This window comes from Cotesia glomerata, linkage group LG4 (assembly GCF_020080835.1).
Source record: "Cotesia glomerata isolate CgM1 linkage group LG4, MPM_Cglom_v2.3, whole genome shotgun sequence".
NCBI classification, from domain to species: domain Eukaryota; kingdom Metazoa; phylum Arthropoda; class Insecta; order Hymenoptera; family Braconidae; genus Cotesia; species Cotesia glomerata.
In genome coordinates this window covers 5,747,323-5,774,715 of record NC_058161.1, presented here as the reverse complement: position 1 = coordinate 5,774,715, position 27,393 = coordinate 5,747,323, and the positions used below count along the sequence as shown (strand labels likewise).

The 27,393-nt window shown below is 28.0% G+C and overlaps 2 protein-coding genes and 1 long non-coding RNA gene across 3 annotated transcripts in view; 2 read left to right on the top strand and 1 right to left on the bottom strand.

The window, feature by feature from the left end:
* Positions 1-26,424, bottom strand: part of LOC123264344 (neuroligin-4, X-linked-like) — a 314,172-nt gene extending 287,748 nt beyond the window's left edge. Inside the window, exon 1 of the mRNA XM_044727584.1 lies at positions 25,606-26,424. The gene's annotated coding sequence lies outside the window, so the exon portion shown is untranslated. The remainder of the gene's footprint in view (positions 1-25,605) is intronic.
* LOC123264354 lies at positions 4,027-5,210 on the top strand. The gene is made up of 2 exons (XR_006509309.1): positions 4,027-4,231; positions 5,056-5,210. It is a non-coding gene; the product is annotated as an uncharacterized LOC123264354 (long non-coding RNA).
* Positions 5,542-7,820, top strand: LOC123264349 (organic cation transporter protein-like). The gene has a single exon (XM_044727593.1). The coding sequence runs from the start codon at positions 5,964-5,966 to the stop codon at positions 7,725-7,727; it is 1,764 nt and encodes a 587-aa protein (XP_044583528.1). The 5' UTR covers positions 5,542-5,963; the 3' UTR covers positions 7,728-7,820.
* Positions 26,425-27,393: the final 969 nt, after the last annotated feature.

Below are 27,393 nucleotides of genomic sequence, written 5' to 3'. Positions count from 1 at the left end.
TCAAGAATATATTTTATCTTCAGTTGAATATACTTGGATCAAGTAAATATAACTTGACTCAAGATGACTTTTTTTTCTGTGTAGGCTTGCGGCTGTCAAGTGTATGTATAAAAACTGGCATGGTCACGATAACTGCCGAAAACTTAACTGATCAAGTCCATTTTTTTTTTATACGCTTCAGTATAATTTACAACTAAGTCCTTTCGAAGATCACGGTCTAATTCAATGTAGTTTATTTATAATTAGCAATAAACTAAAAATCCACTAATCATTTGTATATCTATATCTATGTAAATAAGGTTCGTTTACAATACATGCGCAGTACCTTTTCTTTTCCGAGTGGACAATGGCGCGAAAGATTTAAAATATTTGTATTTTATTTTAATCAATTTTGTTATGGAAAATTAGATTATCAGGCGTGCTTTTTTGGATTTTCCAAACTTTTTATTTAATTTTAAAGTTTTTGTATTATTTAAAAAACATAAGAAGTTAATAATTTTTTTACTTCTTATAATTTAGTGGCATTTAATGCTACTGCAATGAAACAAAGTGAATTTTTTAGACAATAAGAGACTCTTAGAAGGTACTTGCAGCTAATAGATATCAATATATATTTTGGTATATACGTCACCAAAATAAAATTTCTACGAAATTATTTTTTTATTGCGTTTTCCAGTGGAACGGTTAAAGCGACAAAAAAACTGAATTAAAGTTATTTGTCGGTAATTTAATTTTCTACCAAAAAAGTTCAGTCTATCAAAGCGCTATATAACGTTAATTAAAAGATATTGAGTATTTTACAAATTAATTTGAGAAATATCTATTAAATTTAGTTAATCAGAATTGAGAGGATGTAGGATCTTAATAAAACGCTAAGAAACTTTATTATTTATCTATTAAATTGTTTTATTAATTTTTAAGGCTTGATATAATCAAATATGCCCGTATATAATTTATCAAAGAAAGGTAAATTTGAAAATCTTCGACAGAGGGCGCAGAAAGTAAAGATGTACACTGGTCACGTGACGAGTAATTTTACAGATTTTTTACCGTCACAAAACGATTTTGTTACCGATAGTGTTATGACGAGACGGTCACAAACTATCGCCATCTAGTGGAATTAACTTCAATTATAAATAATAATGTATTTTAGCGGTTATGTAGAGTTTATTTTGTCTTTGTCAACTTAAAATTTATGCACGCGGCTATGTGAATCAACTAGAGAGATTAGAGTTTTATGAAATTAAATTAATATTTATTTAAATATTATAAGTAAACAAATAATTAAAATTATTTTTTTATTAAGCCAAACAACTAAGATGTTATGATAATAAAAATATCCGAAGAAAAAAATATTATTGTTTGTTAATTTCAAGCAGTTTTAAATAATAAAATTATTTAAATTTCGTTATTCATTCTTTAACAAATTATATTCATTCTAACTTGACATTTTATTTTTTATCAAACCTCTTATCTTTCAGTGAAATACTTTCCAAATAATTAAGTCATTCTTGTAAAAAAAACCGTCATGGGACGTCTACGTAGTTGTATATGACGGTAACAATTGTGACCGGGCTTGTGACCGTCATTTGCACAACAAACGTGTTGAAAAAAAATTTGTGACGTCACTTACCGTTACAAAACGGTATTTATGACGGTGTCGTCACATAAAATCAAAATACCGGTAAATGCATATCTCTAGTAGAAAGTATAAAATAATTGTTTTCACCGATAGAAATTTCTTATTTCAAGTGAATGTAATTACGTACTTCGATAACACTTTTAATAAATTAATAATTTAATTATAATAATTACTTAGTTGTAATAAAATGATCGAGAAACTGTAATAATGATGTTATCAAAGTTGTAGCAAGTTATTAAAAGTTTATAAATTCTTGATGTGATATTTTAAAAAGAATTAGCATTTATGAATCATGCAGAAATGAGTTTGTTAAAGTTCCCTATTGGTGTATTTCTATGAATACATAACTTCTACGTTTAAAGACTTTTAAAACTTTCAAAGGAGCATGTACACCGATGTACAACAAATTTGTATATTGCATCCTTAAAATAAAAACACATTAACTTTAATCGTCAGTCGAAAATCGTTAAAATTAAAGTAGAGAATTTAGAGCAATAGGGTGAATTATATATGGGGTGGTGAAAAAAAATTGTCAAATTTTCTAAAATAAAAAAAAATTTTTTTTTTCAATTAAAAAATCGGCCCTGCCCGGGATGAGCAGGAATAGTTGTCAAATTAATGGAAGTTTTTTTTGAGAAAAAAAACAATAAAAAAAAAAAGTGACCAATTTTGAAAAAATAACGATTTTGCTCAAAAAAAAAAAAAAACCGATTATTTTATAGATTTGATCATATTTAATTTTTTTTTGTATTTTTTCGAAAAGTTCATTCAAAAACAAAAATTTTTTTAAAAAAAAGGTACCCAAAGGTCAATATAAAAAAAAATTATGGCTATTTGAAAATAAAAAATTAGTAAAACGGTTCACCCTAAAGGCCATCCCTGCAACTTCCCGCTGATTCCATACCTGGGCGCTTAAAATTGTACTTATGACGTTTTTGAGATTTTTGAGCTCAAAATATAATTTATGTGATACTTTGAGCTCGCTGAGCTCAAAGAGATAGTATTTCTATGCATTTGAGCTCTTCGAGCTCAAAAGTCTGATAGAAGTTTCATAGAACACTACTTTTGGAATTTTCAAACCGCAATAATTTTTGAATGGATCAACCGATTTTCACGCGGTTGGCGGCATTCGACGCAGTTGTATCAGCCTTATAAAAAATTTTCAGGTTTTAATTGATCGAACCAAAAATTTCGGAGTAATTTCGAAAAAACACTTTTTTCGGTTTTCTTTCGTTCACGATATCTCTCGAACGAATTAAGCGATTTCGACCAGCTTGATGGCGATCGACGTGGTTTTTTATTGTCTAGAGCTGATTAGTTTTTGGAATCGATCGGTAGAGCCGTTTAAAAGTTATCCAAAAAAAAACCACATTTGAAAAAATTTTTTTTCTTAGTTTTTTTAAGATTTCTCAAAATCTACTGATCCGAATCGGTCCAAATCATACTCAAAATCTAAGTTTGGCCAAGCCCTTTCAAATGGCACCAACCGCGATAAAATCGGATGAGCCGTTCAAAAGTTATAAGCGGTTCACATACTTTCACACACACACACACACACACACACACACACACACACACACACACACACACACACACACACACACACACACACACACACACACACACACACACACACACACATACATACATACAGACACCGTGACAACCTCACGGGAGCAGTCAGGGAAGCTTTCTATGACCTTCAAACGTCAAGACCTGATGAAAACTCGATTTTTGCAAAACGGGGTGAAAACAATAACTTCCCGATTTTTGAAAATCTTCGATTTTCTTAGCGGGAAGTTAAAAAGCCATTTTTTTTTTAAATTCATAACTTTTTTTTGGGTTGGACAAAAAAATTTGAAAAAATTCTCAAAAATGTTTTTCAAAGGGTAGAAAAGAATGATAAAATTTCAGCTAAATCTAAAAGGATCGATTTGGCATGGAATATCCCATATAATTATTTTTATTTGTATAAAGTCTTAATATTTGTCTACCTCACAAGATTAGACAGCTTCTTTTTAAAAATCGAATCTTATTGTAACAAGCCTAAATTCTAAATTTAAGTATCAAAATAACTAACAGCTATTTTTATCCGACAAATCCCAACATTTAAAATGAACCGTTTTTACCGTCCTGTAAAATTTTAAAAGTGAGGTAAGGTAAAAGCCCCAATAGATGATCACGTACCAGTATATGATCACTCCATGTATCTGTATATCTATATTCACAAATATAGGTATACAAATACATGGAGTGATCATATACTGGTACATGATCATCTATTCGGGCTTTTACCTTACAACATATTGAAATGTGGATATCGATATTTTGTAATTTGATACATCCGTAAATCCCATTAAGTGCGCACGCGTAAGCAAGCCTGTGAATGTCTAGTAAGAACTAAACATCAGTGGATGAGCTATACTGTGTAGTTGTACATGTGCCTGCAATCATTACATAATACCTCGTGTGCGAAACACATGTGTTTTCAAAGTTTTCTTGATATATATTCATATTTATTGATTGATAGTACTTAATATTTTAATATCATTATTTATTTTAAATCTACCGCAAGTTAGTACCCAACACGTAAGTAGTACATTTTATTATTTAACTATCAAACAAATTACCTTTCTTTCCCGTTATTTATTTCATTCAAAATCAAAGCCATTTTAAATGAAAAATTAAAATTTATAGTTTTTATAATTGAGTGTTAGTGTATAAATTGTTATTATAAATTTTATATTTGTTTTTGTAATTTTCCGACAGAGATCGTCATCTTAACGTGATAAATATGAAAAAATTTCCATTAAAAAAAACACAAAAATAAGCAATTATCTTATTGAAATATAGATAACCCAAAATTCATTAAATTTACTCAACTTACAATTTTATCTCTGTCAATATTTCGTTTGATAACCCAAGAACAAACTAATTATAAATTACTTAATAATTTTTTATCTATCGATTAATGAATTTTTCCATACTATTTTTTTTTAACATGAAATTTTAACAAATTAATTTAAAGAAAAAATTTTCATACCATAATTTAAAAGTTTTAAATTAATTTTTTTACAAATTCATAAATTTCGACGTTCAATCAACAATTTTGAGACAATAAAATAATTTTTCAATATTTATACAATATTATATTTAATTTTTTGCATTGGAAATAAAATATTTGGAAAAAAGTTAATAAACAAAAAAATTGACTATCGATTAATTTTCTTTTCTTTTAATTATTTTATTTTTAATTTAGAATATAAAACACAAGTAAAAATATTAAAAAATTATTTTATTTCCTCTAAATTTTTGATCAAACAACAAATATAAAAATTTATTAAATTAATCCAAAACAAAATTCATTCAAATTTATATTCATTAACAGTTAATTTTTTTTTTATTTCTATTAGCAATCACATTCAATCAGTTACATACGGAGGTACATATCTAATTTCTTAAGAAAACTACACCAACTACGATAAGGATACTTATTAACAGTAACTACAAAAAATATTTGATTAATACTATCCAAAAGTTTCAAAACTACATTTTTGATAATCATGATGAAAATTTAACAAAAAACACTGATAAAAAAAAATATCTTTAGCTGTTATTTTTTACATTTATTTCCAAAGAGATACTTTTATCTTCGTAAATATCTTTTTATTTACCTGGTTTGGGATAACAATAAAATGTTAATCTTAATTGGCATAATAGATCTTCATAATTGAGAACGAATTATTTAATAAAATAATATAAGTTTAATTATTTTTCAATTTATAATAATTAGAATTCGATCATCAATTATTTGTTTAACAATTAAAAATATCAAATTTCATATTTAGATTAACCACATATGTGTACTTAATTAATTCTTAAAAGAAAAAAAAATTTTTATATCATAAAAAATTAATTAAGAATTAGTTTTAATCTTTTTCAAGAGGTCTTCAGTTATCTCAGATGTTTAAGCGGGTCATATGAAATTTTTATTATACTTTTAAAGTACACGGTAATAATAATGATAATAAAAAAAAACGAAAAGAATCAATGTATAATATAGTGTTGTAATAGCTCTCTCACCTACACGACTAAAATAGTAAGTTGTCTTTTTAAATTTAGTGAGAGGGACTAGAGATTGAATCAACTTTTACCGTCACTAAAGGTTACTAACCCAATTAAAATACTCAGTTCTCCGTTGAGCGGTGTGCGCGACTGATCATTATCAGCAACTCAGCTAGTCTGACAGTTATAAATAAAAAAAAAAAAAAAACCTTAAACTTGATCAATTAATACTCTATAAATAAATAAATAAATAAAAATGGCAAGTCTTGATTCAGATCTCGAGGAATTAATGTCTCACATAGGACAATTTGGAAAGTATCAGAAATTTCAATTTTGCTTACACGCTGTATCTGGACTATTAGCGGGACTTCATATGCTGACATTGATAACGGTTGCTGCAGTACCTGATCACAAGTGTATCGTACCTGGCCTTACTGACAGCCTCGGTTTATCAGATAAATCACAGCTGAGTTGGGACAATGTACCAGGTGTCAATTTAACTTATTCCAACGGGACAAAATTAAGTAACCTTCCGCTAAATTTAGATTCATGCAATTATCTAATCAACGATACAATAAAAGCATGCGATGAGTGGATTTACGATACATCGAATTACAAATCATCCCGAGGAATGGAGTGGAATTTAGTTTGCTCAAACAAATGGAAAGGCGCAGTGGCACAATCAACTTATATGTTAGGAGTATTTACCGGAGCCGTAACTTTAGGAAGTTTGGCTGATAAATACGGCCGAAAAATAATATTCTGCATTTCAGGAATTGGACAGCTTATATTTGGAGTATTAGTTGCATTTATTCCGGAGTATTATACATTTTTACTGATCAGATTTCTGTACGGTATTTTCGGATCTTCGGGGGCTTATATCACCGGATTCGTGCTGACGATGGAAATGGTAGGACCATCAAAGCGTACATTTTGCGGGACCATGTTTCAACTGCTATTTTCCCTTGGATTTGTTGTTGTTGCTTTTTGGGGCTACGTTATCAAAGACAGAATGTGGCTGCAAATAGTCTACGGTCTTCACAGTTTAATATTAATTGGACACTGGTGGCTGATGGACGAATCGCCGAGGTGGCTGTGGACTCAAGGTCGTCCTAACGAGGCTGTTAAAATAGTCCAGAAGGCTATCAAATTCAATGGAGATAACACTAAATTGGATGTTGCTAAATTTGTTTCGAAAAATCTTGCTAAACGCAATTCTCGGATTAATCAGGAGGACAATAATAATGTTGATGGTAATAATAAAAAATCCAGCAGTGGTATGATTGATTTACTAAGAACGCCAAATTTGAGGAAAAAGTTCTTAAATGTGTGTCTTAATTGGTTTGCAAATGCAATTGTTTATTACGGACTTTCGTTGAGCAGCGGAAATCTTGAAGGCAATCCTTACTTAATGTTAGCTTTGAGCGGTGTTGTTGAATTACCGAGTTACATATTTACAGTGTTAGTTATGGACAGACTGGGAAGAAGATTTTTAGTGAGTGTTTTTATGATTGTTGGTGGAATTTGCTGTGTTGTCGCGGCTTCTATACCTAAAAACTTGTCCGGTGGCAGTGAAGCTGTTATTGGTATTGTGTTGTTTGGTAAAGCATGTATTGCGATATCATTTGCTGTAATTTATAATTACACTGCCGAATTATTCCCAACTGTGCTAAGAAATACAGCCATTGGAGTTGGATCTATGTGCTGTCGTCTGAGTGGCGCTTTGACACCGATGCTCTTGTTGCTGGACACACTTGATCCGCGAGTTCCAGCTACATTGTTCGGTGGAGTTGCTTTGATTGCTGGATTTTTCGGGTTGTTTCTTCCAGAAACCGCTGGACATCCAATGCCAGAAACTCTTGAGGATGGAGAAAAATTCGGTGTTGGTGATACTTGCTTTACTACTTGCCTTGGAAAACGATATTCTGATGGAGATATTTCACTTGATGGTATTGGGGATGATAATAATCGGCAGGGGGACACTTTTATTGAATGTGATGTGAAAAATAAAGATTACTGATAACATTAGTGAAATATTTTTTCATGTATTAGTTATTGTAAAAATTTTTTTGGATACTTTAATTTTTGACAATAGGTCATACATTTTTTTTTTCAATTTTGTTAATTTAAGATTTTATCGCGTTGCTAATGCCAAAAATGTGTAAAAAAAAATTTTTTTCTGCAATCAAATCGAAAAAGTGTATTATGTACAAATCTGTGAAAAAAATGAAAAATAAATTTTTTTTTAAATCTGCTTTTTTAATCTTGAGAAAAAATAATGCTCAAAGCCAAAAGAGCGAATATAAAAAAGTTTTTATTGATATTTTCTGACATTTTGAGTCAATAATTAAACGTTAAGAATTCTTGACTATAAAAATTGAAAATTAAAGAAAATTTGACAAATTATCGAATTCAATTAAATTTTTTGTAAATGAAATTTTTTGTTCAATTTCGAAGTTTTGAAATCTCAAGTCTTTTTTTTTTATTTTTTCTATTTATACAGCCCAAAGTTAAAAGTGTTAAATTTTTTAAACCAGAAAGTTAGGAAATGAAATTAAATTCTTAACTTCCCGCTAAGAAAATCGAAGATTTTCAAAAATCGGGAAATTATTGTTTTCACCCCGTTTTGCAAAAATCGAGTTTTCATCAGATCTCGACGTTTTAAAGTCATATGAAGCTTCCCTGACTACTCTCGCGATGTTGTCACTATGTCTGTATGTATGTGGGTGTGCGCGCGCGCGCGCGCGTGTGTGTGTGTGTGTGTGTGTGTGTGTGTGTGTGTATGTGTGTATGTGACTATGTGACTCGCTTATAACATTTGAACTACTAAACCGATCGGAATCTACTAAGCGGCGTTCTAAAGAGTTCCCTCAAACTTAGAATTCCTGTGAGTTTGAACCGATTCGGAGCGATAGATTTTGAGAAATTTTGAAAAATCTAAAAAAAAATAAGAAAAAAATTTTTTTTGAAAGTGGTTTTTTTGGAATAACTTTTAAACGGCTTTATTGATCAACTTCAAAAACTAATCCGCCCTTAAGCTCGAAAAACCACGTCGATCGCCACCAAGCTGGTCGAAATCGGTTGATTCGTTCGAGAGATATCGTGAACGAAAGAAAACCGAAAAAAGTGTTTTTTCGGGATTACACCGAAATTTTTAGTTCGATCAATTGAAACCTGAAAATAACTTATGAGGATGATAAAACTGCGTCGAATGCCGCCAACCACGTAAAAATTGGTTGATCCATTCAAAAGTAATTGCGGTTTGAAAATTCCAAAAATAATGTTCTATGAAACTTCTATGAGAATTTTGAGCTGGGAGAGCTCAAATGCATAGAAATATTATTTCCTTGAACTCAGCGAGCTCAAAATATCACATTATTCATATTTTGAGAAAACATATAAAAAAATTTAATTTTCCTTTTTCCAGTAAATTTCCACATTTCTAACATTCCTATAGTGATTGCAGCAAAAAATTTTATTACTTTCTTTTCGTATTAGTAGCACGATATATCAACTCATTGTTGTAACTAAAAATTAAATTTTAAATTTTAGTGTATATAATTAATTTTAAATATTTTATAGATTATTGTATAATTTTTAGATAAATTTTAGAAGTTAAGATTAGTTTTGTAGTCAATTTAAATACATTTAAAAAAAATAATTTCTAAAAATGAATTTTAAACGTTAAATTTGAATATTTCATTCATTTATACTTTTATAAAATTCAAATATAAATTATATAACTATCATCACAACTATAATGACATTAATGGATGTTTTTTTTTTCAATCTTTAGAAAAATAGTTTTTTTCCAGAATTTGTTAATAACATAAAATAATAATATTTTAATCTAAAGATAAAATAAAATAGAAAGATAATAAAATTTAAAATAAAAGTATTTTAGTAAAAAGATTATATATTTACTTAGAATTATATTATATTATACTTCCGGATACCGTTAATAATCGAACTTATGTTAAGAATGTTATTTTATAAAACTCAATCATAATTGTATAACTAGAAAAAAATTTTCTAATAAAAACTATTTTTAATACGATAATACTAAAATAGTCAAATAATGTTAATTTATTTTTAAAAATTAAATGTTTATTATCCCATAATTATTTTACTTTCAATTAAATAATTACTTATTATTCATACTATTCATTTAACAATTTAATTTTTACAGCCTCAATTTTAAGAAGTAAAAAAATTTAACATCTAAAATAACGCGAAGTTTAACATTTATTCAATTATGCAAAAAATTTTAGTTGACTTCAAGAAATATTTTACTTACTATCAATAAAAAAAATCCAGAAACAAACTTCTTTATTTATTTTTTTTTTTTTTTCAATTAAAAATAAATAGTTGTTGTTCGCTTCAAAACTATTATTCAAGTTTAAAAATTGCCGAAGTTAACAAAAAAAAAAAAAAATTGCTTGAAAATTAAAATAATTACAACACATTCTTCTAAATTAAATCAAAAGCAAGCCTCATTTAAGGATTCTACAAAAAAAGAGGACAAAATAGTAAACACACATAAATATTAATTTTAATATCTAAACCATTTCAAAACGCAAACAATTATGTGTACGTGAAGACAAGACATTAAAGTTGGTATTTACATAGTTTTACGAGACTAACTCTCATATTCGCGTTCTCGTCCTTGTCTCTGCTGTGTTATATATACCTATACCGTTACCCTTACCCGGTTGTTTTATATCTGTCTCAGTCAGTGGCGTAGACACGCGACGCACTTTATCCTTTGTCCGACTGTCAACTCTTTTGCTTATGCGATACGCTGTAATCTCGGTTTAACCTAGCTTTGCAGTTGTATTCACGGCACAATTTTTAGTTTCAAACTTCGCCGTTACGTGAATAGGGTGCAATGTACATTTTATTTTCAATTCCATTTCAAGAAATTTAAGTGCTTTACTTTTTTTTTGTTTTTTATTCATACTGACTAGCGAATACTTATTTTCAAATTTAAAAAATGTTTAAAATAGATTACCATTCATGTGAACGAACTTTTTGTAATCGTTGTTATTAAACTTTATTCAAATTGAAACTATATTCAAATTGAAGTAAAATTTTATAATTTGCATTAATTTTTATGATTTTTTTTAAACTAAAAAAAAAATTTATGAAATTTGATGATTGTTTTAAGTTATTAAATTAAAAAAACTGTTGCTTATTCAATGAAACTTATGCAAGTACAAAAAAAAAAATTTCACGAGCACAAAAATTTACAAAATAATTTTCTATAATCTGACAGAAAAATTTTTTAAAGAATAAGAAATTGATTTTTAAAAATTTTATTTAGTGATTTTTATGGGAGGAAAATAATTTTTTTTATTAATAAAAATATTTATTGTAATGAAATGAGTTACGTCTCTAATCCGGAGACACGACAGTGTCTCGCGCCGAGTACATGTCCAACATATGGCGAGAGACACTGTGTCTCTATTCTCTAATCATATGTCAACATAACCTCCTCATATATTTAGCTCTATATTTTTCTATTATTGCTAAAAGAATAACACTTTAGACCATTGTTAATAAGTTTCTTTTAACGAATTATGCATATATTACAAAAAATTATTGGGTTTTAACAATTATTTAATATATCTCAAGTTTGAAAATTTTTGCTTGCGCCGGTTTTCGATTCTACGAGAGATTTTACAAATTTAGGGCGAATATTGTTATTTCGAAGTTGGCACTACTTATTAACCTGTTATTCTACCATCAGTAGTTAGTATACTAAATATACTAAACTTAGCGCTCATAAGTAGTTGGTATTTAGTTTAGAATTTCGACATACGAGAGTAGGTAGAGCCGCAAAACCATTACCACTGTATTTTAAAAATCTTAACTGTAGTGATAGTTTATATGTAAGGTAAAGGACCCAGTAGTTGAGCTAATAAAATATATATGGAAATATCAAAAGAATTGTAACATATTTTGTTTTGTTTAATATTCAAAATAATACTATCATTATATAATATGTTCATTTAAAAATGAGAAATATTTGTATTTAATTTTTTTAATTACATTTTTTATGAATGACAAAGCAAATTTTCAATTATAAATAAAAAAAACTCAACTCAAGACGTTCAATAATTTTCAACTACACAAATTTTTAGCTATAAAACTCATTGAATTTGCAGTAATTAATAAAAACCATAATGCTGATCACTCGTTTATAAACCTATTAGAGATGAGAGTGCTGTTAAAATTATACGGCCCCAGCTTGTTCAAGTTTTGGGTACCACTTTGAAAATCTGGAGGTATAGTTAGACGCTAAAATTTAATATAAAAATCATAGCTTATGTCTTTGCAAAAAATACATATTTTTTAGAAAAGACTATTCATTAGATGGTACAATGTTTTTTACTTAAAATGATGATATACCGGTTTTTTTTACTGATTGTTCGGTTTACGGTTTAGTATACGGTTAAGGTATACCTTTTTCATGAAAAAAAATAGCATCTATCGGCTAACTAAAATATAATTGTTCTGATATATAATTGAAAAAACTTACAGAAATGAATTATTGTATCATTGAATAATTATAACATGCGCATATTATTTATGATAAATATACGGATTTTGTATTTCAACAATTCTAAAAGTCTGTTTAAGTACTAGTCCTGTTTTTATGAGTGTTCAAGTACTGGGTACTTTACCTTACGATACAAATTATATTATCAATAGAAGCTATTAAAAAATTCAAAAACAATACAAAGATATCACATTGCTCAGTCACGCTAGTCATTCAAAGTAAAAGTATTGTAATAATTTCGTTTGTTACTAAATTATTACAAAAATTCATGAATAAAAAATTATCTGAATTATTTAAGGGGTGCATATTTGGAATTTAAAAATTTTGATAAAATATGTGATTATGTCACTTAATATATTCTTGAAAAAAAAAAGAGATATCCTACAAAAAACAGTTTCACTGTAAGCCGTCGCGCCGAGTACACGTTCAACTATTGTTACAAACTATAATGATTTGATTTTTACAAAAAACTATTAAATCAAAAAAAAAAAAAAACCAAGTACAAAAAATTTTTTAGATTAAAAAAGCGCCAAAGACAGTAAATATTAAGGAAAAAAATTTAATGTACTTGGTGTGCATCATTCGAATACTTTGATTACCCACAGTTTTTCAAATTGATATTAGTAGTGTGAATTATAATGCACACCAAGTACATTAAATTTTTTTCCTTAATATTTACTGTCTTTGGCGCTTTTTTAATCTAAAAAATTTTTTGTACTTGGTTTTTTTTTTTTGATTTAATAGTTTTTTGTAAAAATCAAATCATTATAGTTTGTAACAATAGTTGAACGTGTACTCGACGCGACGGTTTACAGTGAAACTGTTTTTTGTAGGTCTAAAAAATATTTTTAATGCTAACAAAGCCTTGTTATATTGAAAAAAATATTTGCTATCACCAAAAAAGATTATTAATAGTTATGAAATATTTGTTGGGATAGTGAGTAGGTAGAAGGCAGTATATTAGCCTGTAGTTATATCTATCCACATGTGAATATATGTGGCCGAGTCACCATATTGTTTACAATAGTAAGAAATGTCGGCATTCTTTCCAAAAAATTTCTTAATCCGAGATTATTTTTCTTTTATAAATTTAATTTATTTTTCTGTCTAAAGTTACAATGTCTGTGAAATGTAGAAATTTTTCAATATATTTCTCCTACACTAAAAAAAAAAAAAACAATTAACGATTTAAGAAAAAAATTCTTGAACCCAGAAAATTATTTTAAACAGCTTTATCATCTTAATTTAAATAGAAAAATTTCTGATTTAAGAATTTTTCGTCATTATTCGAGACAATGAAACTTTTCAAAATAATTTTATCGGTTCAAAAATTTTTCTCTTGAATAAAATTATTTTTTTTTTTTAGTGTCAAAATTAGAAAATTACCGTCACTCTAAAATACAAATTAAAATTAAAAAATCAAAAATCAATAAATCCTAATAAATACTAACATCAGTTTTATTTCTTTATTGTTTCAATTTTTACGGAGTGTTTGAAAAAAGTTGAAAGCTTTAACTAACAGAACTAATAGATTCTTTATAAATTTTTTAATATCTGGAGTTATTGTGAAAAACTATAAAGAGGATCCACTGAAAGTAATACCCAGTAATCTGGTTTCGTGTGTCTCGATAGAATTTCCACAATGGAAAAACGTTTAGCAAACAATTTAAGCCCCTTTTTTGCTTTTAGCTCTTTGTCGATTTTCTTATACACATATTACCCTTCCCTCCATCTTCTATCAGTCTCTTAATTCCTCTCTCTCTCTCTCTCTCTAATAGAAATCGTAAACTCAAGTAGCAGTGAAGTCTTCAAAAATAAAGTTTTTGACTATTTACTAAATTTAGACAGTTGATAAATTGAATAATTGATAGATTAAATTTGTTGATTACAGTACTTGTATACTAATTAAAAAATTTAAATTGAGATAATAGTCGAATCAGTTTAGAAAAGTTTAAAAATGGTTAAAAATTTTTGCAATATTATTCTAAAATTTAGGTTAAGAACTATGTACTTACATTTAATATTATTATTTTTAAGATGTAAATATTTTGTATTAAAATTGCCATTTGGCCTGTGCCTTGGCATAAATAAATTTATCAATCAATCTCTCTATTTCCGCGTTCCGGAGTAGAGCCTGAAGAATCATCATAAGATAATGCAAATTCATTTAGCATTATTCCCTTAGAGGTCTCTTGCAGACTCTACGCACAAATAAAACAAATACACCAACCACTAAAATAGAACCAACAACCCGAGTCGCCAAAGTAAAGCAAACAGAAAACAGAGTTGACAAAAAACGTTTAACAAATATAAACCGCAAATTTTCCTGAATCACTTTTTCTGACACCTTTGTTATCTTTTGCTCTTGTATCCGCCCTCCAGAGGAAAAAATAAATCTGGTTGTTGTAGTCGAGTCTGGCTAAGAGTGCTTGTGGGTTTTTGGGTCTTGATGTTCAGCGGTTAAGGGTTGCGGGTCGTGGGTTTTTCTGGCGAAAGTGCCTGTACTTCGACGGAGCATTAATCGCCCCAAATATATATAACATATATATATATGCGCAGTACGTATTTGTGAAAGTATCAAGAAAAGATTGATGTTCTGTTCTGCGGGATTCGGAGGTGAGATAGCGCCAGAAAATCTTCGATGATGTACTTTGTACCATAAAAAAATCTGAAAACTTTAATGGTAAATTCTCGCCGAGATTATCCGCAATGATGTATGGTAGTGGTGGAAATATATTGCAAATATATTGAAAAAAAAATTCCAGAAAAAATAATTTACGCTTTTCAGAGCTGTAAAAACTAAGGGAAGAAATCCTTTTAGAAATTTCAATAAATTGAATTTTTTTCATATTTCGAAAATATAATGTAGGGGAAGGGGGGGGGGCAAAATGGGCCCCTTAAGAAAAAATGTAGATCCTTAGTGTTTTTCTCTGGTTTTACTTTTTTTTAGTCCTTTGCCAAGTATTTGACCTCAATTTGCTCTGTTCATTAAAAATAAAAAATTGAAAATGTGGGGCAAAATGGGCCACCTTCAGAAAATTTTTATAATATGAGTTTTTCAGCTCGTTTTACTTTTTTGGCCTTTTACTGAGTTTATGGCATTAATTTTTTTGTATATATCGAAATTAAAAAATTGAGAAAAGTGGGGTAAAACGGGTCCCCCAAAAAACTCAATATGTTTCTTACTTGATTTATATTTTGAATCTTTTTATTATGTATTCAGTATAAAAAATTAGGATAACAGTAGACCCTAAAAGCCATCCCAGCAACTTCCCGCTAACTTCATACCTAAGCGCTCCACATTTCACGCCAAAAGCAATAATAAATCAGGTAAAAAGTGTCGGAGTAATTTAAAAAAAACGCGTTTTTTGAATTATTTCGACAACGGTATCTCTCAAACTAATCAACCAATTTCAATCGCGTTAACGGCGATCAACTCGGGTTGCCAAGCTTAAAAACCGATCAGTTTTTAGAATCGATTGGTGAAGCCAATAAAAATGTATCACAAAAAAAAACAATTTTTTAGAATTTTTTTGACAACGATATCTCACAAATGAATTAACCGATTTAAAAAAATTTAAAGGCATTCTATGAAGTCTTTCTAGAACAAAAAGATTATTTATCACTAACCAAACAATCGGACGTGAAATTTCATAGATGTTTTAAAAAAATACTTTTTTTAATTTTTTAAAATTAAATATCTCTCAAACCATTCAACCGATTTTGACGTTATTGGCGGCGATTGAAATGATTTTTTTAAGCTCTAAAAATCATCTCGTTGAATCAAAAATGATCCAGGAATAAATGTCGGAGTTATGTAAGAAAAAAAAAACACTTTTTCCCAAATATTTTGTTCACGATACCTCACAAACGAATCGACCGATTTTGATCGTGTTGACGGCGATCGACGCAGTTTTTTAAGCTTAAGAGCTGATTAGTTCTTGAAAACGATTGATTCAGCAGATTAAAATTTATTAAAAAAAAAAACATTTTCTGAAAATTTTATTTTTGAGATTATTCAAAATCTATTGGTCCGAATTACCTTAAATAGTATAAAATATCTAGGGACAAAGAAACTCTTTCGATTGCTGTCAATCCCGTTTGAATCGGTCGAGCCGTTTAAAAGTTATGAGAGGCTTACGTTCACATACACACACACACACACACACACACACCATCGCAAAAATAGTCAGGGAAGCTTCTGTAAAATAAATAGTTTTTTAACAAAAAATATAGTAAATAATGCTGTTATTTAACTCGTGACCTAGTTCGTACTTTACCTATATAATTTTTTCTATAATTCAAAAATTCTAGAACGCGTTTAACTGAAAAATAATCTTTGGTTTTTAAATTCTAATCAGCCCATTATACCTCCTAAACACTTCGAGAGTTGAAAATGTTGGGGGCCCATTTTGCCCCTAAATATTTTTGGATATTGAAAATTTTAGGGGGCCCATTTTGCCCCCCCCCCCTTTCCCTATTATATTTGACCGTATGATGGCAAAAGAAAAAAATCTAAACATTAAATATTTACGGAGTTCTTACACAGAAAAAAAATGTTCTTGAATCAAGTATATAATTTTGAAGAACTAAGAAAAAAATTCTTAAACTAAGAAATTTTTATTTGGTTTAAATAAATTTTACTGGGTTCAAAAATTATTCGTCTTGATTAAAGACAATTACCCTCTTCAAAATTATTTTCTTGGTTCAAGAATTTTCCTCTCGAATAAAGTTAATTTTTTTTTCAGTGTACACACATTTAAGAGCGACGGAGACCTAATTATTAATTGTACTAAAATTTGAAAGGCAATTTTCTCAAAATTGTATTTTCAAAAACCTCTCGTGCTGTAACTCTAAAAGTTATTGATCGAATTGGCTGAACTTCTTTTCTGCTTTTCTCAATACCAATATCGGAAAGAGGTACCTAGAGTTTTAAATATTTTGTATAAATAAACGAATTTTTGGGGATGAACAAATGTCGAACAAAATATTAAAAAATTTGAACTTTTTTTTAATGAGCTTACTTAATTTTTAATTTTATATTTTTTTTCATTTCTAAGGCTTTTTTTCTCATGCATAAGTTCGAAATAAAAAAACTGTTTTTTTTTTTCTTTCACAGCATTAGAAAAAGAGTTACAAATGTTGCACTTTGAGAGCTTGCGCTTGGTGGTCTGAAAAAAATTTCTCTGAGTCCTTCATTTGTTAAAAAAAAATTAGTTTTGTACGATTCAAAGTTCAAAAAAATAATGTAAGAATTTCAAAATTATATGATTATTTTATCTACAAAAAAATTTATTAAAAATTTTACTTTAAGCCGTCTAAATGGATTTTTGAAAAAAAAAAATTGATTTTCTATAAAAAAAAAAATTTAATTACAGTGAGCTCTATTACAGATTGCAGACAGACTGACAAGCTGTTTTATTACTAACAAAATTATTGTTATTTATTTTTTTCGCATTCTCAATGAGAGTAATAGCAGTTTGTCGGAAAGTTTTTTCTGGTATTTGGATAAAATGCCAAAGTGCGGGCAATTATCTTCGTTCCATTTGGCAAGATCATTCAAAAACTTTTCCCGCGTTAATACTTTATATTGTCAAGAACCACTCCGGTCCTTTTAAGTATCTACAATAGTATAGTTACTGTTTCCATTAAACCGATGCTATTATCACCGAGACTCTTTCTCTTTTAATTTCTACCACCACCAAAAGTATCTATATCTATACCTACATTTACATACATTGTACATATTGACATACCATGATTAACTTTTCCATTACACCTATTCGGAAACTAACAAATCAATTAATTCAACAATAGCTTTAGCTTCGGCTTTGACCCGTTAATTTAACAGTTCACTTGAAAGTACCCTCAAGCTCTGTTTACAATTACGGTGGGAAACGCACAGAGAGAAGACCCTCCGAGGCTTTTTTACTATCGACATTAATTTAAATGTCTGTTGAAAATAATTACAAAGGCTTGAGTCGGTCGTTACAGTCTAAATATAGACAATTCATTTATTTAAGCTATTGATTTTTAATGTTTTTACATTTGTTGGAAATTTTCGGGAAGGATATTGGGCTCTAATTTTTCAAATTAAGTAAATTTTTTAAAGCTTTTAAAAACTTGCAAGATTAAAATCTATTCAACAGTAAAATTTTATCTAATAGATGTTTAAAAATATATTCTGGCTATCAATTGCTTGTTTTACTAGGATTAAATTAAAATTTGTTTATGTTTTAGTAAGACAATTCTTCAAATTTACATCTGCTTTTACTCGCAATTATGATCTTAAGGATGTTTGTAAACGTTTACAATTTTTTTTCAAGGATAAATGGTCTCAATATTGTCGAAATGCCTTAAAAGTTGATCTCTAAAAATAAAAATGATTTTTAGTTTTGTATATTGACGTCTCTATAATCGTAATCAAGATTCTATTGAACTTGAAAAATATCAAATTAGTCAATCAACAATATAATTATTACGTTTTATTTATTTAAATAAACTTATTAAAGAAAGGAATTGTATTGAATTATTATTTTCGTAACTAATAAAATATCGACAAAATATTATCAACTTAAAAAAGAAACTATGCATTTTATGAGATTAATTTGATATCTATTAATTTGATAGTTTTGTTCGGCTTGACATGTCTAGAAAAGGTCTCGACATTTATAAGAATAGATATTAGGGTGTTCCAAAATTCAATTTTCAATTTAATTCTGGCCAAATTTTGAGATTTCAGCGGAAATGCCCAAACAAAGCTCCTGCTAAAAAATTCTATGAAAATCAAATAAATCGTTCCCCCCCCCCCTCAAATATCTCAGGAAATGCCCAAACACGGTTCCTGTTGAAAGCGTAACTCAAAATTCCAATTTTAAAAGGTTCCTCACGGAAACTGAATTTTGGCATACCCTAATAGATAAGGTACCGGCGGGTAATAAGGCCTAGCTAAGGGAGATTTTGAAAAAAATCGAAAATATTGCATTTAATCATTGAAATGTATCATTAATTTTTATATTAATACATTAGCCATAAAATGTAATGAAGTCATGGTAATTTTCACCATAAACAAACACAAAATTAAATTTTTTCAAAAACCTTGCTAATAGGCCTTATTTTACTACGATAGGGTAATAAGGCCCGCGGGTTAAACATACACTGTAAAAAATCCGGAGTGAATCGGGAGTGAATTTCACTCCCATTTCACTCCCATCACTCGGAGTTCCGGAGTTAAGTAATTAATCACTCCGCGTAGGGAGTGAATCCGGAGTTTTTACTTGCGGAGTGATTTCAGAGTGATTTCGGAGTGATTTCGAATTTCACTCCGAAAAACATCCGCGTTCGGAGTTTTTAAAATAAATAAAATAAGGATGAATTTTCGTTCTATAAAAAAAATCTCAAAATTAATTAATCTTTATATATATATATTTCTTCTGTGCGTGTGATTGTCACTGAACTCCTAAATGTTTTATTTATAAATTGTTATTGACCTTGACTACCCACATGCACTTTTCATATATTTTATAAATATCATATATATAAGATATATGAAAAAATTCATGTGGGTACTCAAATGAAAGGTCTCGATGAGTATAAAATCATAATGGACTTATATTTATGAAAATGTTAATAATTAACAAATGATAATGTATTTTGTTAACTAATGGTGTTTTTAACGATATAAGCTCGTTCCGATGTTACACTCATTAAGAGCTTTCATTTGAGTACCCACATGCATTTTTGATATATTTTTCATACACATATATAAATATATACATATATATATATATATATATATATATATATATATATATATATATATATATATATATAATATATATAAATATATAAAATATATGAAAAATTGATGTGGGTACTCAAATGAAAGGTCTTGATGAGTGTAACATCGGGATGAGCTTATATCTTTAAAAATATCATTAGTTGACAAGATACGATGACATTTCTTAATTATTGAAGTTTTGAAAGATATATAATATATATAATAATTAAAATGAAATATTATTAAAAATAATAGATTAAATTTTTAATAATTAAGTATAAAAAGGGTTTATAAAAATATTTTCTTTACAAAAATTTATTTATTTCTAAATTCATTTATTTTGGGAGTGAATTTTATTATTAATAAAAATTAACTCCTTCTCGGAGTAAATATCACTCCCGCTGGGAGTGAATCAATTAAAAATCATTCACTTTTCATTCACTCCGCGTTCACTCCGAAAATTTTTTACAGTGTACTGGAAATAGTTATACTACACTTATTAAAATTGGTATTAGAGATCAATCATCACTTAAATTTAGCAACAATACTTTTTAAGATATTGATAAAAATTAGGACAATGATTTTAAATTATTAAATATAAAATTATATAAAATGTTTACCATTTACTCAAACCGTTTTTTAGGAATTCTTCTTCGCTACTTTAGCATATGACGGATGATGACATATATAAGACAAGGAACGTTATATCGGAACTCTATAAACTTGTAGCGACATTTCTATGCTAGACGCTTATCTACACGGAAAAAAGAAAACTCGAAAAATTACAGTATATAATGCAACGTGGCGCTTCGTGATGAAAACTCGAAAAATTACAGTTTCTAATGTAATTATTACAGATTTTATAGAAATTACATTGTAGAATGTAATATTTACATTGAAAGTTCTGAATATTAAATTAAAAAATTGAATTTAGAAAAATATTATTTCAAACTGTAATTTTTCTAGTTTTGATTACGACGGGACGGATTTTACATTTTATACTGTAATTTTTCGAGTTTTCTTTTTTCCGTGTACTAGAGAAGCCTTTTAGCGGAAACAGTTATTTTAAATATCATTTCTATCACTTAGGCCTTATTACCCGACAGGCCTCATTACCCTTGGGTACCTTATAGATTATTTAAAATATATATTCAGTTACGACAGCTTATCCAAAAATTTAAATACTATCATGAAAACTCATGAAAATGCTTACTTAATTTTAGCTTGATATTTTCAATTTTTCAAAATTATTTATTATTGAAATTTTATTTTATATTAATTAAACATCATCCAACAAATAAATATTCATTTAAAAAAATGAATAAATTACCGAATTTTTATCTTTATTTAAAATAAATAACAATCGAAAAGAATTAATTTGTAATTAAAAGTTGTTATTTTCTAAACCAAAAAATCTAGGTTACAAATAAGCAATTGATGTATTTTGTACTCAAATTTTTTCCGCAGCATCTTTTAGTACAAATTTTATGTATTCTGGTTCTATATTTTTTTACATTGAGCATTAAAAAAAAACTCCTCACATCATTATAGTAGAAGAAGATACCGCATTCCAAAACTTTGGATCAAAAAATTTTGAAATTTTCGAAGCCAACAAAAAGGCACACAATTTACGACACACGCCCTTTAGGCATTTGGGACGCGATATCATTTAAATTTTGTATTAAAAGTATGAGAATAAATGCAATAGTTAAATTTCTATAAAATAGATTAAAATTGAAGATTAAATCAATAATCAATCCACAAAGTGATTAACTGGAGCAGATTAGCTTAATAAATAATAAATGGTAGTTTCGAACGAAGCAGTCTAATGTGCGGTAAATATTTAATTTTCCGTCGAGTTATCGTGTAAATGACGAATTAGAATCGTTAATACATTATCGGTTATCTCCAGTACAATCGTCAGTAGATACAAGAGGTAGAGTAGAAAGGAGAGAAAATACACAGACGTAGACACATAGAAGACACAGACATAGACACGCGTATCTCAGTGTTGTTTATTCAGCAATGCTATTACCTCTAATTGAATACGGATCGCAGCATCGCGCTTTGCTTCTGTTAAACTTGGCTTGTGTTCCAGGTGCCACGTTATACATACATTATGAATACCACGTACTGCTATTATAGTTCTCGAATACAAGGTTTAGTAAGGTGTAACGACGCCATAATCTAGACGACCGTTTATGTCTTTAATATTTAACTCCCTTTTTTGTAACAGAAATCGAGAAAAATAGATTATTTGAATGTGTTTTATTAATTAGAAAAAGGATATTGGTTCTGTTAATTAATTGATGCTATTTATCACAGCTAACAACTGATAAAAAATTTCGATCACTGTTAAATAACTATTTATTCATTTATTTTATATAAATAATTATTTTTTCAAAGGAAATTAAATTTGTTAACAGTTAAAACATTTTTATAAGAGTGAATGCTATAATTACAATAGTTATTACAACTATTAATTTGTTCTCTACTTTAATTCTTACATTAATTTGTTCTCTAACTATTAATTTATTTTTTTTTCATTATTATTAAAAAAATTTATTGAATTCTTTGTTTTTTTTTTAATTTAAATTTGTATTTAAAGATTAAAAAAAATTAACTTTTTTCTCAGTTTGACATAAAAAATAAGTTCTAATATTAAAAAAAAAATGTAGCATTAACTTTTTAAGTTTTGCAAGGGTTCCATGATAATCGATCCTCCGACAAAATATCCTCGACAAAATATCCCCATAACTAAACATCCCCGACAATTGATACCAAACAGACAGAATTTATTAATAAAACTATATATAACAAAGATAAACACACACATAACATTAAAATTACACGAGTAAAATAACATTAATATTTTCAAAATGGAAAGCTAAAATAATAAGTAACAATAAATTATGGCAAAAAATTATAAATTTATTCAATCATTATTATTAATCACTTTTTACCAAAAACATTTGACAACAATTACAGACCCCAGGAATTCAAAGAATTAATTATTAAGTAATTAAGCAAGTAAAATAACATTAACATTAATATTAACGTTAACGTTTTGGTGTGTGTTTATTCGATATTAGACCAACACAAACGCGGGTAATCGTGTTGCACCCTTTTAACATGGTTTTTGTGTGTGTTTATTCGTTAGTAGACCATCACATACGCTATTTACCGCGTTGTGCCCTTTTATCATTGTGCCCTCAAATAATTTTTATTTGTTTGAATGTGTGTTTACTCAGTAATAGACCAACACAAACGCGGGTGATCGTGTTGCGCCCTATAATAATTTTTTTTTATTCTAATTTTCGAAACCTATAACGAATTCGAAGGATAACTTGTCGGGGATATTTTTGTTGGGATATTTTGTCGGGGATTAATAAGCCTGATACCTTTTGCAAGTACCATTTTTTGATAAATTCTGTCTGTAAATAATTTATTTTTTTTTTTTAAGTCCTAAAATTGGTCATATATGAATTAATTTTTGTCTTTAAAGGAATTTTTTCATGAAAAGCAAAGATTATCTCAAAAAAAAAAAAAAAATTAGGAACCAGGATCAAGCTAGGAGTATTGAAATAATATTTTGGTTCTATTAAAATATTATATCCTTTGTATCTGAATATCAAAGATGATATAATAAAACTAATAAGTTATTAAAATAAAAACTGAATAGTATAGAAAATCAATTATTAATTCTTAGCCTAAAAAATAATAAAAAAAAAACAATATTGAAAACTAAAAGAATCAATTTTTAAAAATTAAACAAATTTTTTTTTAATCTTTAACCACAAAAAATTTTTTATCGAGCTAATGTTTGAAGTAAGCTTTTAAAATATGACAAACTAACATTTTTGTATACGATGATAAAAAAAAATTAGCCGGATTTTTTGCGCTACTGTATCAGTGCTGTTTAGCTGAAAAAAAGTAAATAATCTTTAGAGGAAAAAACTTCTACGTGGAGTAGTGATGAGAGAAGTTATTTCGATAAAAAGTAAAAGGAAAAAAATTTTCAAGAAAAATGAATGAAAAAAGTGTAATTTTTTGACAAAAAGATAAAAAAAAAGAGTCTTTTAGTTTTTGAAATTACTAATTACTTTTGCATTTTCCGGCATAAAAATGTGAGGTAGGTCATAAGATAAAGCCACAATAAATCTGTCTCTGTATCCTCTTTAACGGTAAGAGACAAATTAAAAAACTGAGAGTATAAAATATATACGCGATGAACGTCTTGCGATGTTATCATTCAGAGTACGTCTTTTGAATTTCCGTCAAAGTGAAACGCTCGACGTAAATTGAATATTACAAAGAAAAAAATATAAAATGGGCTGTAATTATGCACGACATATTTTTATACTGAATTTATCATCTCAGTACAGTAGAGTATAGTATAGAATAATATATAGTGTAATACTAGTTCAAGGAAATGAAAATAAGAATATGTAGTACGGCCACGAAATAACTCTCTGAAAATAATTCGTGACGAAATAACCCACCAGTCGATAGTACACTCTGCAACGACGTTTTATGGGTTCTTTTCTAAGGATAATTGAGTCTTGTCATGATAGGACATTCTTTTTCACATAAAAAATTTCATTTCACTGAATTTACTGTTCCAAATTTTACTTCCGAAATTATTATTTTTTTAAATAAAAAAAAAAAAAAAAGATTTTAAAATAAAAATTTTACCGCCGGTTATGAAAAATTGTTTACATTTATGGTCGGTTAGTAATTTTTTATGACCTTAATGAATTTTTAATTTATTTTTGTTATGGAAGGTCAATTGTATTGACTTTTGAAAAAAAAAATCCCTTAGATTTGATGACAAGTTAAGTAAAAAATTATAAAAATTATTGCGGTGAAAATAAACAAAGTTTAAATTTCAAAAAAGACACTTATGGTTCTTTAAAAATTGCTATTAAAATTTTGAAGCACTTACTATGAAAAAAATATAGAAGATACTTTCAATTCAATAAAAATTCCAAGTAAAATTTTGAAATACAAATTTTTAAAAAAGTTGTGAAGTCACCCGATTTTTAAAAATTGCTGATAAGTTTTAAAAAAAATATTGTGGATAATTTTAATTCTATAAATTTTCAAGTAATATTTTAAAACTCGAATGTTTATAAAAATATTGAAGTTACTTTCAATTCAACAAAAATTTATAAAAAAATTTTTGGAAAAATATTGAAGGTACAAAAAAAAAATTAAAAAGACTTTTTTGCAGAAAATTCAATCCGTCGTAAAAAAGCACTCTCAACAATTTTCTAATACTTCACACTCAAAGTTTAGAAATAAAAAATTCGATTCAAAAAACCTTGAAATTTTTTTAACCCTTCAAAAATCCCCCTCAAATATCTTATCTTTAAAACACAACCTCATTTCGCTTCCAAAGCTCTCCTGTAAATGAACGAAACACCTATAAATAATTAAAAGTCGCGGAACTACTGGAACGAAACACCGGTTTACAACTACGCAATAAAAAGCCATATAAATATTCACATTTGAAATTAAAAAGGTGTAACAGGTATGCAATGACACTCAACTCACCATTAAAAAAAGCTCGCTCCAACGGAGCCGACTACACATTTATATTTTATATTAATTAATAACTAAGAAACTCCACTGAACTGCACCACTAAAAACAACACTCACTCATTCCATTCAAATTTTATCCCATAAATAATAATAATATTAAATAATTATACAATAAAATAACTATTTGATTTTTATATCAGCAATTTTTTTTATCAATTTACGTCTTCAATCATTTAATCGTACGCACTAATCACAACACCACTAATAAGTTGCTAACGAATTAAATAATGCGATGCATTAAATGATTTAATCACAAGATTTTGATTTCCAATTTTGAGACCGATTGAACCTTATCCTCTTCAAGCATCCAAGATCTGTGTCCTCCGTTTAATTTAACTCATGTATATCATCGACATTAACACTAATATTATTATCATTATCAATAATCAAGCCATAACATGCGACAGTTATTCGCCCCTAGCTCTTTAAATAATCTGTATCGGTATTGTTTTCCTCATCGATATCCATATCCGTATGTGATTCATCTCGACTCCGATTTTGTTGGAAAAATGAAGAAAAAACGAAACCCACCGGCACTTTTTACAACAAAACAATGCCGAAATGTAAGTCGATAATATTTATGATTTTGATTTTGATTACGATTGCGATTAAGGGGAATGGTAATTGATTGTGTGTATTGGATGTTGGAGACACATATGATACAATAAATAAAAGCACGATCACTACTTCCGCGAGCACACGCGAGATTAACCCCGACGAGCTGACGACTCGAAGCTCTCGGGTCGACTACGATGCCGGAATGAAAAGCTGGTTGAGCTACGGCGCGTCGAGCGTTGAGATACTCCACTCGTACTGAAGCGCTACGGTCGATTCTGCAGGTTACACTTTATCTTACAATATATTTATATTTATAAGTATTTTGATGTGCGTTTTTTTATAAAATTTTTAAGAAACTATCAAAAATTTTTGAAATAATGCAAAAATTTTATCATGCGGTTTATTGAAACAATTTTCTAGAAAAAAGTTGAATTTTCAAATTTTTAAAAGTTTTTAATGAAATATTTAATTTTGTAAAATCCTTTTTTCAAATTTTTTGACGATATTTATAATTCAACCAATCAAGACAAAAATTTTTAAAATACAACGCAAAATTTATTTGAAAACAACAGAATTCATTTTTGGAATTTTTTAATAAAAACTTTCATAAAAATTGCATTAAAAGTGTTCAACACTTTTACGTGTAGAATTTTTTCAATTTTTTTTTAATTATTTATTAAATAAAATTCCAAAAATAATTAAATGTTTGCTAATTTTAAGTATCATAATTTTTTCCTAAGAACTAAAAGCTTTTGAAAAATTAAAAATATTAAAATGAGTTTTAAAAATTCAGTCTAAAATTTTACATAAAAATAAATAAACAAAATTTACTTGAAAAAAAATCCAGCCGTTAAAATGGGAATATCTCGCAAGATAAATCTAGTGAAGGGATGCTGCGCAAGTCATACATAAACCCGCCAAGAGGGCGGTATACTAGATGTAAAAGTTGAAATAATTTTACCGACAGATAATTCCGCGGTATTTTCAAAACAATTACAACTATTTTTCTTACCAATTTCCAATTAGCGCCTCGCAAATAATTTCAATTACAAATTCCATCGAATTTGAGGTGAATTTGAAATTAAATCCGGAAAATGAGAAGCAAAAAAACAGGAAGAGTTTAAAATTTATCGAGTCGCTAAACGATTTAAATAGATTGATTACTGACGTTGAATCTTGATG